General features: G+C 43.4%; 1 protein-coding gene across 1 annotated transcript in view; it reads right to left on the minus strand.

The window, feature by feature from the left end:
- Positions 1-4,513: 4,513 nt before the first annotated feature.
- LOC144828062 (histamine H3 receptor-like) overlaps positions 4,514-18,876 on the minus strand; it is a 63,248-nt gene continuing 48,885 nt past the window's right edge. Inside the window, exons 3-4 of the mRNA XM_078686199.1 lie at positions 12,042-12,487; positions 4,514-4,529 (exon numbers count right to left, since the gene is read on the minus strand). Of these exons, the coding sequence (XP_078542325.1) occupies positions 4,514-4,529; positions 12,042-12,487 (462 nt within the window). The remainder of the gene's footprint in view (positions 4,530-12,041; positions 12,488-18,876) is intronic.

The following is an 18,876-nucleotide window of genomic DNA, read 5'->3' on the forward strand; positions in this document are numbered from 1 at the left end:
AGTCGCTCTGTTTAAGATGATGATTCTTCCCAGGTTCCTTACATACTCCAAAATACCCCCATTAACTTTCCAAAAGAGTGGTTCTGGGAACTTGATAGCTTGGCTTCCAAATTCCTCTGGGGGAAAGGCAGGTCCTGACTGGCCCTGGGTGTTTGTCAGATCTCCTCCTTTGATGGGAGCCTGGGAATGACCCACCTATATTTGTATTTTCTACCCACACGCCTGTTCTCCCTGCATGACTGGCTCAATGGAGGATGGTCCGATCCGGAACTCAGTGTATTGGGCTTGTCCAACCTAGAGTCGATAATGTATGGGGCACCAGTCCCGTCTCGCTTACCGGAGGTGACACGTTTGGTGTTCCTGGCCTGGCGAGCCGCACTGGACCCGCACGCTGACTCACCCCTGTGGCAGGGTACCTGAATCAGAGAAGTCAATGGACTGCAGGGGTTTCAGTCCTGGGACCTTATAGGTATTTCCCAACTAGGTGACATTTGGGTGGGTGACCACATGCGCGCCTTCCAGGACTTCCGGGCTAGGCATTCCTTGCATCACTCACAGTTTTACAGATATTTTCAGCTTAGCCACGCCCTTCAGGTACACTTAACATCTGGTACATGACTCCCGGAGTATAGCCCTCCCGAGGCACAAATTATGCTGGGGGACCGGGGGAGAGGGGGCGTCTACCGCATTTATCGGTCGCTCATTAACAACGCTCCAACATCACTTGACCGACTACGGTCCCAATTGGAGGAATAGGTGGGTTCCTTGGAAGAGGAAGACTGGCGCGATGCCCTTATGGCCCCCAGGACAGTCACTGCTTCCGCTAGATTGCGTTTGACACAACTCTATTTACTGCATGCTGCCTACCTGACTCCGGTACTCTTACACCGTGGGGGGCTCCGACCGACCCCTTCCTGTGACAGGTGCGGTCCCGAGCCAGCCGACTTCTTTCAAATGGGTTGGACTTGCCCACGCTTGGCGCGCTTTTGGGGCGACATTGAAGAGGAACTCACTGAGGTGTTGGGGTGGGGGGTCCCACAAGACCCACGACACGCACTGCTGGGCATCACAGAAGGGTTGTAAGGGACCAGGAACTAAAAACTTTTTTACACTACGGCAATGGTAGTGACCAAAAGAGACATAGCTTCTACCTGGAAGTGTCCTGATCCTCCCACCGTGGTGAAGTGGCGGGCCAGAGTGGACTGGTGCACCACGCAAGAGAAGACACTGTACATGGCACGTGGCTGCCCCAAGAAGTATCATAGGGTCTGGGGGAAGTAGTTGGGAGGTATGGTCTGATTTGGCGGGGATGCTCCCATATCCGCCCTTTTGAATTTGTATGTCTATGGCCTTTGGGTTGTCCAGAGTAATGCAAGTAATCCTTTGTTACCGTGGTATCTTGGTGATTGGCTGGTATTTCCTGTAAAATTAATAAAAATTTGTTTATCAAACAAATCAGGCAATATGGCATAATGTCATATATTTCACGTAAATGTAATAAACAAAATTACACCAATTACGCCCATATAAATACAATTTCACCCAGGCCTAGTTCTATCACAGCAGGGGTAGAGAGTATGCTTGAAGAGCTGAAATGAGATCTGACATGCTACCTACAGCTATTTTGGCTAATTGCTAAAGACATATAAAAGTTAGCACTATACCATTACTATTTTTATTTGACCATTCATGTTGGCAGGAGGATGATCTAAACAATACATGAAACATTATGTGACAAGGGTCATTTGTGTTATCAGCACTGACACACAGAAAGTGTCCCACTATTTGGAACAGCATGTAGGACTGTTAATTTGAGATTTTGTTTGCAGTTATTTTGTTAATATTTTGCAACAACCCATTATTTTGCTTAAAAATAGACTACCACAAAGAACACACAGACAAGAGGTGTTATAAAACTGCACTTGAGCTTTGTTAGAAATGGAGGTCTCTAGTTGACAAAGGTAAGCACCTTTGTCCAATTAGGGAGCTTTGCTTCTAGTCAGGGTAAGAGGGGATACACACTTTAGATAACACCTGCTCATCCCCTTGGTAGCTTGACATGAGCAGACAGGTGTATCCCAAAAGCAATGTGTAAAGTATTTGTTCTCAAAACACACAGTAAAATGGTGATAACACAACAAATGGACACCACACCAGTTCAGAAAAATAAAGTATCTTTAGCTAGACCCAACATTCAGGTAGTAAAATAGCACTTGAGAACAGTTACTTCCAAAATAAAGCTTATAGAAAATAAATAGCTCAACCTGGGGCTATTGTGACATTGTGACAGCAATAAATCCAAAGTATAGCGCGACTGCGAGGTGCACAGCATCGGGCACGGAGTCACACGGACCCTGAAACAAACAGTTCCTTTGGATAGTGAAGGCTATGATGATGGCCGGCATCGTGGAGGTGAGGCGTTGGTGTCCAGGACGTTTCAAATCCAGGGTAGGGGAAGTCAGTTGCGTCTGCGGTGAGGAGTCAGTTCTGGTGAGGTGTAGCAAGGTCAGCGAGATTGTGGAGTGCCCCTTGGCAGTTATCGCCACCATGAGAACAGGATGCAGGCACTGGTGGTGACGGAGTTGGTGTGAGCGCTGGTGTCCCACAGGCTACTAACTGCAGGTATAGAAGAGCACCCGAGCTGCGATGCTGGCCAGGCAGTGCATTGTGCACTTCATGAGCGTTGCCTTGGGCCTCGGTGCAGGTCGCAGTGTCACAGCGGCATCGTTGATGGCATCAGAGACAGTTTTTCTTGCTTCTTTCAAGTTTCTTCCAGCTCCCAACAGCAGAAACAACCTCCAGAGGCCCAAAACTGGAGGAGGCACCTCCTGGCACATCAGAACTCTCAGCAATGTAGTTCAAAGGAGCTGTGGGTGAAGTTGTTATGTCCCTTAGAATTCAGAACAGGAAGCCAGCAAACACAGGCCCTTTGAGATTCTTCTTCAAACAGGTTCACAGCAACATTCCATTCTTTGTCCTTTCCTTGGCAGAAGCAGCAACTGCAGGCCAACTCCAAACAGCATACAGCAAAAAGGGCAGTACTCCTCCCTACTGCTCTCCAGCTCTTCTCCTTGACCAAGGTTCCTCTTAAGTCCAGAAGCAACGTAAACTTCTGAGGTTTGAGGACCACTACTTATCCTGCATTTTGTCTTTTTTCTTCTTTGTGCAAGGGTCTCTGAGCCTAGTCCAAACCAGTTTAATCCTCACTGGTGCAGTATGACCACAGGGGGTGGATACAGCATTGTGCAAGGCAGACAGGGCGTATTCAAGTGAAAGGGAAAATCCTCCCACTACTCTAAATGCAGCCAAGGTCTATTCAGCTCAACTATGAGTCACACAGGAAGGGCCAGCCACACCTCAAACCCCCCCCCCCCCCCCCGGGTGTCTACAGAGAATGCACATTCCCAGCCACTGTCACTCCAAAACCAGAAAGTCAATCCACAAACAGGCAGAGGCACACAGAAAATGCCTACTTTCTAAAAGTGGCATTTTTTGACACGCAGTTTAAAAACCATATTTTCTAAGAGATGTGTTATTGCATTTTTAGTTCAAAGAGCCTAAACTTTGTTTCTGTATCTTGTCCTAATGGGAAGTTACACTTGTAAGATGTTACAAAGCATGTTCTATGCTATTCTATTGGGCAGATAGCATTTCAATCATTAAAAAACTATACACAACAAAATTAACTTTTTTGCCTAGGACATGTTCCTGCACAAAAACAATCATTAATGCCGGTTTTCTCCTTCTATGTTTGCTGCAGAATGCAACACATAGAGCAAAAAACGAGGAGAAATAAAAGTATTTATCCCTGTTGTGCATCTTTATCACCACCCCTTGTAAATCTGGGGCAGTGTCAAAAGCTCAGGTGTTGCGTGGGAACACCCACAGCAAAACCCATGACATGCCCCTTTAACGCAAAATTCTGTGTGAAAGAGGGCCATATTTACTAAGCCATTGATTGCCATACAAAGTGGCTTTGCTTGGCCTTGTAAATATAGGCCAGCATACAGCGCTACCGGAGCCTCAACAAAAATGTGCTGATGATATATGACCACATTCAATAGGAAACATTTTGGAATGGGCCTCGAGTCTCTTTAAAATTCAGACCAGAACTATATGGACTTTAAAAAGTGTTATTAATTAACCCCCCTAATGCTCTCTGAACAAGATGCAACATATTTTTTTTCTTTAACGTGTATATTTCTTCAAAGAGTGCCTTAAGTTGTTTCTTCTTCTTTATAGTCATTTACAATAATAAGTATTTATTTTTGCTCCAAACATAAGATATAGGTTGTTCAAAGGCTCCGATGAGTTCAAGTTTAGAAAAGAAAATCATTTTCAATAGCAATCCATCGTATATATGCCATGATTTGAGATGTGAAAAAGGTGAGATATGTATTGTGCCATATTTGGAATTTCTCTCAATTTCAAGATCAATAATTACTATAGTAAGCAAACACCCATATTTACTCCAGCCTAGTAGTGGAAGTAAAGCAAGTGAACGAGGATGTAATCAGTACTCGATTAGCCTTTAAAGATATAGGAACAACAAAATTATATTATGTAGACAGAGAAACTTTTCCCACTAGATGGTTAATTAATTGAAAATACTGTCTCAAATCATTCATACAAATTTTATAGTTTTCAGATTATGTTCACAGCTGTTACTGTTGTGCAAATGTCCTGGCTTAAGTCAGTCCTTTATGGCTGATGCTTCACCTTGTGTTCTCTCTCTCGCTTTCTCAAGGACACAATATTACATTTGATGTGAATTAAGAAGAATATGATGCTGATTTAAGATAATCGATCTTCTTTTAAAAAATAAAAAAGAAAGAAACAGTGGAGAAAGATGATAAGACATTCAAAGCTTTTATAAAGGAAGGTAGTACAAATTGAATAAGCAGTTCTGATGAGAATTTCATGTTACATCATTAATAATAATACCATTATAAATGATTACTCTTCACTCATAGAAAACTCGCTGACAAAAGATGAAAACTTAGTTATTGACATTGGCAACAAACTACACCGAATTATCTAAAACCGCATGGCCCGAACTCCTTCTCGATAAGTTTCCCCCCAACCTCTCACCGAAAGCGAAAAAGAACCTCAAACACAAACTGATCAAACCATACCCAGAATCACTATTTGTTGACATCTATCACTACTGTTCCAAAGGCCAATAAAAATTGACTTTATTTTTCACACGGAAAGTCCTGATAAGTGGAATTCTGTCCTCCGATATCATCTGCAGATTACCAAGACTACCAATACTCCCCACAGTTGCAAAGTATCATTCTCTATTCCCAACCGCATGACACAGAGAGGGAACACCTCTGTGACCATTTACTCCAATGGCACAGTCCCGATACAAGCTAACAATGACAACCTTGAGGATTTGACTCACTCTTCCCCTCACTTCAGACTGCCGCCTCTCACTCACTTCTCCCCCTACCAACCCACCCCTTCCTCCTGGACAACCAGACCCCCGCAACCTAGCACACACACCATTCCTGCACCCTATATAATAAATTCCTACCCCCCTCCAAGAGACACCACCCGCACCGCTGGCACCAAGAAAATGGCTCCCCCCTCACTTATCCAATCATCCCTGCAATCAGCCCCCCACGCACAACCTCCCCCAAAGAACACCGATCGAACACAATACACAGGCTAAGACCTCCAACCACCTTCCTACACCCTCCTGCAAAAGTATGCAGATGACGCAACAGGAATCTTCGCATCCCACCTCCCATCCGAAAGCCCGCACAGACAACACAACAACTACTAGACGACAACACAAGTGCGCCAGGTCTCCCCTTCCACAGTGAGGACCCCGCTCAGAACCCAACCTCTCCAACCCAGGAAGAGACAGGACAACGTCTTTCCCTGCTCCAAAGCCAAGTAGCTACTATAATACAGGGTTTCAACGAAATCCTAACCAACCTTGCTTCACTTCGCAATCCACCTAAAAACCACAAATGTACTCCAGTTGCAAACAACCCCCCACACCAAAGGCCCGCCAAGACCACACGACCCAGCTGGGCCCTGTCCCCCCTCTCGAGCCACAATATGAGACCCAATAGAACCAGAGAGGCTATGTCTGCGGACGAAGCTCCAGAACTAGCCTCCTCGTACGACACTCCCTCTACGGGCATCCCTCCTTCCACGATCCAGGTGATATCCGGATTCGGAAATGACACACGGAAACCCCCTAGACCCCCTTCCTACCTCGCCAACATCCCCTTGGCCCCACTAAGTAAGAAACCTAACAAAAAAACTCCCCTTACCAACTGCATGCTCATAAACTACAGATCAGCCACTAAATATGCCACAGAGATAGCAGAATCCATCCTAGCCCACAGCATAGACATAGCCTTCCTCACCGAGACCTTGCTAAATGACTGCTCGCTTCCAATCATGGATACTCTAGTACCCCCAGGCTTTACAATCATTAACAAAGACCGTAAGGACCAAAGAGGCGGGGGTAGCGATCATTCACAACAACAACATACCAGTTTCAGAAATAGATACCTTCAACTATGACACCTTTGAATGCCTAACTGCCAACATTAACTTATGCGACAACAAGACTCTACACTGCCACCTCCTATACCATCCCCCAGGCAACACCACCACTTTCACGGAGCACCTGTCAGACCAGGTTGCTCACTGCTCACTCAGAGACACCGACAACCTAATTCTAGGTGACCTCAACCTACACTGGAATGTAACAAGCAAATCACTAATTCAAAACCTAAAGGAGCTATTACACAGCAACAACCTCACACAGCACTGCTCAGAAGAAACCCATAACAAAGGAGCAATCCTGGATGCCATCATCGCCCAACACGACTCAATCACTCTAGATCATATCTTACCAGTGGACTGGTCAGACCACCACCTAATCCTATTCCACATCACGCAACCGGTCATGTACCAACCCCACATCCAAGACCCCCCCCACATGGACGAGAAACCTAACTCAGATCAACAATGGTGACCTAGAAGAAAAGACACACATTTGCCCATCTCCTTCAATGGTCTTTCCGCAACAGATCTCACGTCCCACTACAACACTACTATGACTTCCATCCTAGACCAACTAGCCCCCCTGAAACTAAAAAAATCCAGAACCATTCCTTTCAGATCCTAGGTCAACACGGACCTTAACGCTGAAAGGAGGCAACTTAGAGTCACAGAGCGTCTATGGATGAACAATCCCTCTATGATCCTTCATGATTAACTCAAAGCAGCCCGAAGGAAATACAAAAAGCACATCATCAACAAAAACACCACCTTCTTCTGCACCGCTCTGGACAACGCGAAATACAGACCCAAGGAACTCTTTAACATCATCAGGCAATAAACTTCCAATACCTCAGTAACCCCAATCCAGACCTCCAAAGACCTGTGTGACAAATTCGTCATCTTCTTCAATTAAAAAGTCACCAGGATGGAGTTATCACTAGACATCAACCTCAATCCCTCCTGCAAAAACCCAACTGCTACAATTGAATCCAACACACACAAGCACCCCCCGGAATCCTGAAATTCCTTTGATCCCGTACTCAAAGATGAGATTATCAAACTGATCTCTTCCTCTGATCCCTCATCCCACATTCTCGATCCTGTTCCCTCCCAATTGACTAAAAAGCTGAAACACTCCCTCGCCCCTATCTGGTGCGAAATCATAACCAGCTCCATGAAAACTGGCGTCATACCAGACTGCCTCAAAGTCGGCCAAGTTACACCTCTATTGAAAAAGCCAGGCCTAGACCCCAACGATCTGAACAACTTCAGATCTGTCTCCAATCTCCCCTTTCTATCCAAAATCCTTGAAAAATGCGTTCTCCATCAACTGACCCAGCACATGGACAACATCAACCTGCTAGATCCCCACCAATTGGGCTTCAGAAAAGGCTGCAGCACTGAAACCGCGATCCTTAACATTGTGGATGACATCCACAAATCCCTAGACACCGACCAAAGCTGCCTACTCATCCTCCTGGACCTATCGGCAGCCTTTGACACGGTTGACCATAATCTACTCACCAAGGTTCCCCAAGACAGAGTAGGTGCAGACGGGATGGTCCTAAAATGGTTCTCCTCCTTCTTACACAACCGCTCCCAAAGGGTAAAAATCAATTATTCACGTCCAACCTACACCCCGTCAGCAGAGGTGTCCCCAAGGTTCAGTGCTCTCCCCTCAACTATTCAATATATACATGGAACCCCTCACCGCCCTACTCAAAAAAGCCAACATCCCTTCCATCTATACGCAGATGACACCTAGATCTACTTGGAAACCTCCTCCATTATCGACATTCTAAGACTAAACAACACCCTTAGAGAAATTCAACACTGGCTATCAACTAACCACCTTAAACTCAATCAAGACAAAACAGAATTCCTCCTCATCTCCAACAAAGAAGAAAACCCTCAAATCGTAGAGTGGCTAAAAGCAATAGATGGCCTCAATGGTAATCTCACTCTGGCTAAATCGGTAAAATCTCTATGCTATCCAGACTCGACTACGGTAACGCAATCCTCACCGGTACAGCTCAATCCCACCTAGCCCCCCTCAAAACAACTCTCAATGCAGCTGCCAGAATGGTCACCGGAGTTAAGAAATTTGACCACCTCTCACCCGCACTTAGAGAACTAAAATGTATCCCAGTCAAAATGAGGGCCAGCTTTCGGACTGCCTTCCGGACACACAATGCCTTGCACACAGGGAAACCAGAATACCTGGCCTCCAAAGTCAAGAAAGCCGGCCAGACAAGAAACCTCAGGAGTTCCAACACCATGCTACGGTATTCAACCCTTATCCCGCATTTTTTATCCCGCATACTATTAGGCCGCATACTTTTAAAACGCAATGTAATTTATCCCGCATTTTTTTAAAACGCATGTGCTTTTATCACGCATGCCTTTACAACGAAATACGTTGTAAAGGCATGTATGGTAAATGCATTTGCGTTGTTAACGAGAGAGGTAAGGGGCTTTGGGTTTATTTTTTAGGGGTGGGGGTCGTGCTGGGGTAGTGTTTGTGTAGTATAATGTTGTGTTAGTGTAGTGTAGAGTTGAGGTGGGGGTAGTGATTGTGTAGTGTAGTGTTGTGTTAGTGTAGTGTAGAGTCGTGCTGGGGGTAGTGTAATAGGGGTTAGGGTAGTGTTGTAGTGTTTGTGGTAGTTTAGGGTAGTGTTGTAGTGTTTGTGTAGTGTAGGATCATGCTGGGGTGTAGTGTTTTAGGGTTTAGGGTAGTGTTGTAGTGTAGGGTCATGCTGGAGGTAGTGTTTTAGGGTTTAGGGTAGTGTTGTAGTGTTTGTGTATTGTAGGGTCATGCTGGGGTGTAGTGGTTTAGGGTTTTGGGTAGTGTTGTAGTGTAGGGTCATGCTGGGGGTAGTGTTTTAGGGTTTAGGGTAGTGTTGTAGTGTTTGTGTATTGTAGGGTCATGCTGGGGTGTAGTGTTTTAGGGTTTAGGGTAGTGTTGTAGTGTGGGGTCATGCTGGGGTGTAGTATTTTAGGGTTTAGGGTAGTGTTGTAGTGTTTGTGTAGTGTAGGGTCATTCTGGGGTGTAGTGATTTAGGGTTTTGGGTAGTGTTGTAGTGTAGGGTCATGCTGGGGGTAATGTTTTAGGGGTTAGGGCAGTGTTGTAGTGTTTGTGTAGTGTAGGGTCATGTTGGGGTGTAGTGTTTTAGGGTTTAGGGTAGTGTTGTAGTGTTTGTGTAGTGTAGGGGCATGCTGGGGTGTAGTGTTTTAGGGTTTAGGGTAGTGCTGTAGTGTTTGTGTAGTGTAGGGTCATGCTGGGGGTTGTGTTTTAGGGTTTAGGGTAGTGTTGTAGTGTTTGTGTAGTGTAGGGTCATGCTGGGGTGTAGTGTTTTAGGGTTTAGGGTAGTGTTGTAGTGTTTGTGTAGTGTAGGGTCATGCTGGGGGTTGTGGTTTATGGTTTAGGGTAGTGTTGTAGTGTTTGTGTAGTGTAGGGTAATGCTGGGGTGTAGTGGTTTAGTGTAGTATTGTAGTGTTGTGTAGGGTCATGCTGGGGGTAGTGTATTAAGGTACTGTTGCAGTGTTTGAGTAGGGAAGTAAAGTGCTTAATGGTAGTGTTGGGGGGTCCTGCTGGGTAGTGTAAATGTAGTAAAAGGACTGTAGTGTAGGGTAGTGTAGGGTAATGTTTGGTAGTGTATGGTGGGGTAGTGTACTTTCACTTACCTTTAAAACTTTTACAATGAGTATGCCTTTAACATGCATGCTTTTACGTTGTAAAGGCATGCGTGCTAAAGGCATATTCGTTCTAAAAGTTTTAGTTCTTTTAGTTTGCGGACTAATAGTATATGAGGGATGAAAAATGCGGGATGATGGTATGCGGGATGATTGTATGCGGAATAACGTCATATATTCCCATGCTACTCAACCCCATGAAAACACGCAAACAAAAAATGCTGCACAGTCTTTTGCGGGAAACGCCCCGAAAACTCTGGAACTCCATCCCAGCCGATATCAGGACTATCACTTCCTTTATAACATTCAAAAGACTCCTAAAAGTCCTCTACCTCAACCGTGCCTTCCCGAACCATGAACCGCCGCCGAAACGCATAAACTTGCACTCCACAGCCCCTGGATAATGCTCCAATACTACCTACCTCTCCCTACAATCTGCAGCCACTTGATAATGCTCCACCTCTACCCCCCTCCTCTCGCACCCTACAGCCCCTTGACAATGCTCAACCTCACCCTACCTCTTCCTCCCTCCCCGATCCCCCCCTCGTTACATCCTCCCAGAATGAGGTTGAGCTTAGGTCATTGTGCGCTCATCGAGGCTAACTCAGGACTTCCTCACCTCAATGACTCGCAGCTCACTGGTTTCTCTGAACACTTATGTAGGACTATGCCTTTCTTATGTAATTACAGCTTAATTTCTGTTGTAAAGGGCTCTGATACCCTAGGGTCTGGCCAGTGCTATATAAAATTTCTAAATAAATAATAAATAAGAGAAAAACTGGACCAGAAGCACATTCAATTTCATGAGTTCTGCCATTTGACTAAAGGCAATCGTATTTATACATCGATTTATATTTGTTCAATGTTACCCCAGTAGGGCATAATATTATGAATATGTAACGCTTCTATCAGTGCATAGTGGGGGTGCATTGGAAGCATTTGGAAAAAACGCAATTTCATCGGTATTTACAAACTTGATTCTCTGCCAAGTGCGTGCCCTGGAAACAATCAGAGTTTTCCTCTTGGAAAACCTTTTCTATGGTAAAAATGGAAAGGAAACGCCCCTACAAATTGTTCTAAAAGCACAACTATGGATGTGGAACTGTCTTCACAAATATTGTATTTAGTATTTCACAAGAATTTTCCAGGATTACTCCCGGAATCCTAGTTTTCATGAACATTGTTTTAAAATGAATTACCCAGATTCATTAATTTGAACATGTGAGGTTGAAAACATTGGCGTGCTCTTTTATAAATATTTTTAAAATGAAGAAGCATTGTGTAGCCGCTGGTGCTATACGTTCTGCCGTCTGTGATGATCACCTTCTTACGTTGAAATTCCTTTGTGTTCCTGTATTTTCTTTATAAAAATTGTGGAATAAAACTTGCTGAAATAAAAAAAAAAAAAAAGAAATTCCTTCCATGGTGGCGATTTTTAACAGATGTTTTAAGTTCCTCTGTGTTACCTTCTGTCATTGCCTGGCGAGTTCCTTTTCGGACAAAGCAGTTTAGCAAATGATTTTCTAAAACATGGGTGGCACAAAGGATATAGGAAAGGGTTAATTAATGAATTTAACCAGAGGAAATAATTTGTTATTTCATACCAGACCAAAGGTATGCTATCATGCCCAAAAATTTCACGAATTACCATGACACCAAAGAAGGGAATCCAGCAGACACAGAAAGTACATACAATGATAGATAAGGACTTGGCTATATTTTTATCCGCAGCCAGACGGTTGTTTTTGAGGTTGGTCTGTGATATTGTTAATACAGCTCCGGCAGTTTTATTAGAATGCAACGAAGAGCAAATCAACCTTATTTTCCTGATTGATGAATTAATAAAGTTCAGTTTTCTTATGGTTTTGCATGTGTCAGTGTTTGATGAGACTGATGAACTTCCGTGTGTGCCAAGATCGTTTTCTGCTTGCTTAAAAGACGATTTCTTTTCCTTTTTTGCAGAGGTAGTTGCTGTCTGCATAGCTTTGTTTCTGGTGCGAGCTCTAATGTTGCAGTAGATGCTCAAGTCAAAATATAGGATTGCAGCAAGTGGAATGAAGACATCAACAGTAACAGAACCGAATCTATAATATCTAATGTAGAAGAACTCAGGATTGCATTCCCCATCCGGGATGTTAGTGTAGCCAGCCACGTACTCCCAGGAAATAATCATAGGTCCGTAGAGGAGAAAAGCTAAGGACCACACAGCCACCATCTTTATGAAGGCAGGTTTAGTCCTGCTTTGTTCAGCTCTATAGGAAGCCTTAAAAACAAAATTTAGCCCAAAGTGAATAAATGAAAACATTTTATGTTTAGGATGCTTTATTGCAATTAAAAGAAAAAGTAGCAATTATATAGAGTCAATAAATAACATATAAGAATCATAAGATTATACTACAGTTGATCAATTCTGCCATGTAATTCAACAATAAATAAATATAACATTTTAATTCATCACAAAGTGTAGTGCCTTGTAATTCTGAGTTAGAAAAAAAATAGAATTGTATATATTTTTGTTTTGAAAGAAAAGAGAGAGGAGAAAATAGTGAACTAGAAGAAAAAGAGGAGAAAGTAGTGAGAGAGATTAACAGTACCATGTAGCGAAAGATGTAAAAGGAAAATAACTATGTATATGCCGCATAACTTTTTTAATCAAAATGTATAAATATTCAGTCTGTCATTACTCTTTATTCAGCTGATATTGGCAACATAAAAACACATAAAAACAGAGAGTAAATAATAATAATAATAATCCAATTAATTTGTTTATAAATGTTTTTAAAAATGCAAATGGCATAGCAGCATGGATTATAGGTGCATTTATTTCAAATGGTATCCTGTGTTACATAGAATTTGTCAGACTTGGCTCCATTCTGCAGGGTCATCCAAAAACTTGTTGCCTTCACTCCAATTTTCACTGATTTTTGTTGGCCATAGCACAGTTTATCGCGGTTAACCAGTGGTAAAGTGCTTGTGCCCTCTCCCTAAAACATGGTGGAATTAGCTTCTGCCCAATTAGCTTATTAAATTCACTTGGAAATCCCTAATAAAGTGATACTACATGTACCCAGGGCCTGTAAATAAAATGTGACTAGGAGGCCTGCAGCACTGATTGTGCCGCCCAGTTAAGTAGCCATTTAAACAAATCTCAGACTTGCCATTGAAACCTGTGTGTGCAGTTTTAAACTTCCCTTTCAAGAACCTTCCATTTTAATATATAACAATCACCTCTAGGGTTGTCCCTGAACAGCCCAGAGGGCAGAATGCAGTGTATTCAAAATGTTGGACATGTACATTGAAGTTGTACATGTCCTGGTAGTGAAAAACTCTTAAATTCATTTTGTATTACTGCAAGCCCTACCTCTTCCCTAGGATAACATTGGAGTTACCGCATTACAATTAATACGTGATGATTTCCAAATGGGAACATGTCACCAGTTCATGTTTGGTGTCTTTGGATTTGTAATGAAAAAGCCTCACTTATAGAAAAGTCTGATTTTACATTATAGTTGTGAAAATGCCTTTTTTAAGAAAATTGGCATTTTCATGCCTTAACCATTTAGTGCCTGCAGTCTCTCACTGGGCCACATGACTGTGTTTAGCTGGCAGGTGGGCTTAGTGTATTCCTTCTAGATAGCTGAGCCTAATAGAGGACTTAGGTGTGCCTGGATGGACCGTCACTGCCAGGATGGGAGGGCCGTGCTAAGCTCAGCTCTACTTACACTTGAATAGGCTGTTTCCTGCCTCCAAACAAAGGGCTGCATACCTCTGAAGTTATTCTGGAGCAGTAGAGGCAGGAAATGTATAACTTCTGAACCTGTGGACCATGTCAGGAAGACAGTCTGCTGTGCTCCTGAAAGGAGTGTCACTCTGCTGGGCTGCTGCTCTGCAACACTGCTGCCCTGCTGACCTACTGCCCTCCTGCTTGAGAGAGAAGGATGTGGCAGGAATCTGTTGAACCTACGACCTCAGATTGACTCTAAGGGCTAGTTGGCTGACTACCTGACTAGAGCCTAAGGGACATAAGGCTCCAACAACCTTGAACACAGCACCTGGACTTTGCAATCTGTGAATCATACCCTGCCAAGTGGTGCCACCTCAGTTTGTGACCCTTGGAAGTGGGCCTGAAGGTGCTCTGCCGGCCCATCTGTAGATCTACCAGAACTGACACATCTCCACAGCTGGGAGGTGCAACCCTGAGCAGAACTGACATCTCCTCTGCTGCATAGATTTTCCCAATGCACATTGAAGTTCAAAGCCCCATCAGAACCACCACTGAGTTATGCATCTCCTATGCAGGTCCTCGCATCGCAAGCCTCTTGTCAATGGAATCCTCAATGACAATCCAGGAACTCGCATTGCAGCCACGCAGCTCCTCGGAACTGACACATCCTCACCGCTGGACTTTGCATCGCAAGGCCGCATCAATGGGGTCCTCGATGACAATGCAGGATCTCACACTGCAACCTCACAGCTCTTTAGAACCGGCACATTACCACGACTGCAGAACGCATCATCAACATGGGACTCCACAACCAGGATTTAAGGTGCACTTGTTCAGCAGGCCTAATTGGGTCCCTGTAGCTGGCCTACCCTCTACTGCAGTCAGCCTGAACTTGTGACTTTGTCCCAGTCTCTTATGCTAGATATTCACAGTTGGCACTTTGTGCATTTTGGCACGATTCACCCAAAATCTTTGGAACTGCATAACTCCAGTTCTACTGATTAGGTTGTTGTCATTTAGGTCTTTTATTGATTTATTATAATCTACACTATGTTTCTAAAATGATGTGGGATTTGTTATGTGTTGTGTTTTTACTTTATACTGTTTGAAGTGCTGTTAACTACTTTACACTTTGTCTCTAAGTTAAGCTTGACTGCTCTGAGCCCAGATCCCAAGGGTTGAGTGCAGGTAAATTTGGGATTTGCTTGTGCCTCACCCTGACAAGTATTTTGGTTGCTGCTAGAGTAGGGTTTCACCCCCGCCCCTCAATCAGTAACCCTATTTCTTACACAATTGATTCCTTATTTTAATTAAACAATGTAAAAAGCTAGCAATGGAGATGCACATCAAATTAGATGATAATCCTTGGAAGGAAAGGAAAGCAGTTCTATTATATCTACAATTATTTGAATGGTACATAGGTAATAAAAACATTTCTATGGTTTCTTGTAAAAATGACACGAAATACTAAAATGTATTGTGGACTACAAAGATGTATTATCAAAAGGACATGGACTGAACCTCACATTCCAAAGCCCCTTCTCTGAAAAAGTTATATGAAAATACACAATGTTAAATTGCAACTTTGTTAGTAAATATATGTTAAGAGCATTCGATACACATCTATGATTTGGTTCAATTGAGTTTTTTGTAACATGTGGCACATATGCACCAACAGTAGGTTTGCCACTGGGACATTGAGGGGTACTGTGGCTCTTAAAAGGTATGACACACAGACCTAAAAAAACCTGGGACTAATCTCTCAAATCCTGCATAAACTACAATGTCAAAATTGTTCCGGTTGGAATGAAAAATACATCAAAATTCAAAACAATAACAATTTGTTGCACCCCATTGGGGCACGAGTTGTGATAGATGGCACAAGCATTTATAGAAATTGCTTCTTTTTGTTTTCAGTCGCAATGTTAAATTTTATGTTATGAGTTGTAATCAAATGTGATGCAACAATTTTGATGTTCTCTCTTACTAAAACATGTTACAATATGGCTGCTGCTATGTGCAGAGTATTCAATGAGATGCGCATGTACCCTTCTTCTATGTTTAGCTATGTATATCAGGTTAAATAATGCCCGGTAACTGCAAGTCAGCGTCGTAAAAAAGGCTTCCCACCGAAACGCGTAGACGCTCTTTACCGATTTGAATCATTGATGGAATAAACCACATTTAACTAAGTAAGCTCTGTGGAGTGCCGTTCCTTCCTTTTGTGGATTCTGGGTTGGACGTTGTGCAGTGTTTACATACCCCGGCGTGGGCGTTTTTAAGGTTATAGTAAGGTCTGATAAATTGATCTGTTTTTGTTTGAAAAAAGAAATCATAGAAGTACACTGAAAAAAATGAAGGTTAAAGTAATGTTATAATTAGGTGAATATGTCAGTAACAACATTAACGTTTTGAACTAAAAAAACAGAGACATTCACCTGTTATAGTTAGCAGAGCTAGCTTTAAATGTTGCCCCCGTCACGTACTGATTATTTCCTCATATATTACATCACTCATAACATGTTCTATTGCATCATTTATTATATCACTGATGACATCTCAAATGACATCATAGATGACATCACTGTTGGCATCATCCAAGCTTCTTTTGTTAACAATGGTCTATACATTGGTATACAATTAGAGCTATGAAAGTAAGTGCAAAATAGCTCAGAATATTTTGAAGCATCATTACTGATGTGGGCAGGGAAACACAAATCACATGGCTCTGGCACGGAGAGATCAGTTATTTAAGCTGCTCCCTCCAGCCACAAGTAATATCTTGATCTGTTTCCCTGCCCTCATCAGTGCGAGTAGGGAAACAGATAAAAAGTTTGCTCCCAGCTAGCAGGAGCATTCTCAAAGCTCCAGCCCACTGGGAGCAAACTTTGTGTTTGCTCTCGTGAGGTGGGAGATTTAGAAACATTAACGCCAGGCAGAAGCAAAAAAAGTTTCTTTGCCCACGCAGGTACAGGCAGAGAAACTGCTGTGTCCTAAGGGAGGGCTCCCCAGGACCCAGCAAGTGAGCTGGCCCCAAGGGTTGGAGTCCCTAGGTCCATTGTTGGCTCAGGGAGGGGTGCCTTGACACTCTCTCCGCCTTTCTAATGGATTTTGGCCTGAGGATGGACTCCCTGGGGCCTATAATGGCTTGATGAGGGTGGCCATTTGCCCCTTGTAGGAAGGTGGAGTATTATGTGTTGATGGTGCTTAAGCTTCACCATGCAATGCTATCACACACCCCAAGGATTTTACTTGCTTCACACTGATAAATCCTTAGCTCAGTCCTGGTAGTTTTGCAAAGAACAGTCAGGCTTTTCTAGAGGAACATGTGTTGAACATTTCAGAGTACCAACATGGACGATAAGTAATTGACCCAACACAAATGAAATTAGACACCAATTTATAAAAAGAAAGCAGCATGTTATCTTAAGTTAGACACCACAATAAACAAAATAGCATGCATATAATCAGAGTTATAGATTTTCGAAACAATATAAAATCAATGCAAATTAATACAGTGAAAGTTTATCATTGTATTTAACAGGAAACACACTTGTGACAATTGGTCACTTGCAGGTCGAGTTGCATGGAACCCTTACAAGGTAAAGGTGATGCAGATCCCAGGACCAAGCCACAACAGTCAGCTCAATTTTACCTGGCCTCTAGAGCCTGGGTGCAGAGTTGTCCTGGCTGTCCCTGGAGCTGAAGGGGAGCTGTAGGAGAGCTGCTTTTACCACTAAAGTGGGGCTGCGGGAGAACAAGATGCAAAAGCACAATGGAGTTGCTGATGATGTTGGATAAATGATGGATTGAATTCCCTCTAGATGCAGTGTCAAGTGCAGGGGTCACTTGCCTGACTTTCAACCAACAAGCCATGGCAGAGGTAAGTAGAGGAGATAGTTACTTCGATGTCTGGTGGTCCCGGGGAATGCAATAGCCACCTGTAAGGACAGAAGGCTGTCTTGGAGGCAGCAAACATGGGCTGTCAGCCAGCACATAGGAAACTGGGGCAACCAGGGGGGAAGCCTCTAAGATAACCACCTGGTTGCATGCCTCATCACTCCTGTAACAAGATTATTTCAAGCATGAGAAGGCTTAACATATGTTATGTTATGTTATTTTGATTTATAAAGCGCACGTATACCCGGAGGTGTCTTGGCGCTATGGACAGCGGGGGTCTGCACTGACAGCTAGTTCTGGAATAGCCAGGTTTTCAGGCCTTTTCTAAAGGAGATGAGGGTGGGGGCGCTTCTGAGCTCAGATAGAAGAGAATTCTAGAGCTTGGTGTTGTAGAAGTGGAAGCTGCGACCACCCCATTGTAAGGTACGGATTTTTGGCACACACAGAAGTTTTGTGTCGGAGGAACAAAGGTGTCTGGTAGTTTTGTACCATGTGAACAGATTCTGCAGACAGGGCCTTTTTGACTCAAGGCTTTGTAGGCTAGAGAGAGTGCCTTGAATTTAATCTGTTGCTCCACTGGGAGCCAATGCAGCTTTCGAATTTCAGCAGTGACCGAGTTGTTCCTAGGGATGTTAGATAGCAGCCGTGCCGCTGAATTCTGTACACTTTGCAGTTTTTTCAGGCATTGTTTCTGTACGTTTACCAGTAGTCCGTTACAGTAGTCAAGTTTTGACTGGATAAAGGATGTCACTACCGTTTTTTTTTGTTTCTGACAGAAGGTATGGAAGGATCTGCCTTACCTTTTTAATAAGAAAGTGACTGGCCGAAACCGTTGCATTAGTGTGTTGGATAAGAGAAAGTTTGTGGTCCAGCCACACCCCCAGATTCTTAACTTTTACCATCGGTTTTGGGGGCTCGCTCATCTCTACTGGCCACCATAGGTTGCCCAAATTCAGTAGTAAATTGCCAAAGATCAGAATCTCTGTTTTGTCAGAGTTTATTTTAAGGCAATGCGTAATCATCCATTG

The sequence above is a fragment of the Lissotriton helveticus genome, chromosome 4_1 (genome assembly GCF_964261635.1).
Source record: "Lissotriton helveticus chromosome 4_1, aLisHel1.1, whole genome shotgun sequence".
Classification (NCBI taxonomy): Eukaryota; Metazoa; Chordata; class Amphibia; order Caudata; family Salamandridae; genus Lissotriton; species Lissotriton helveticus.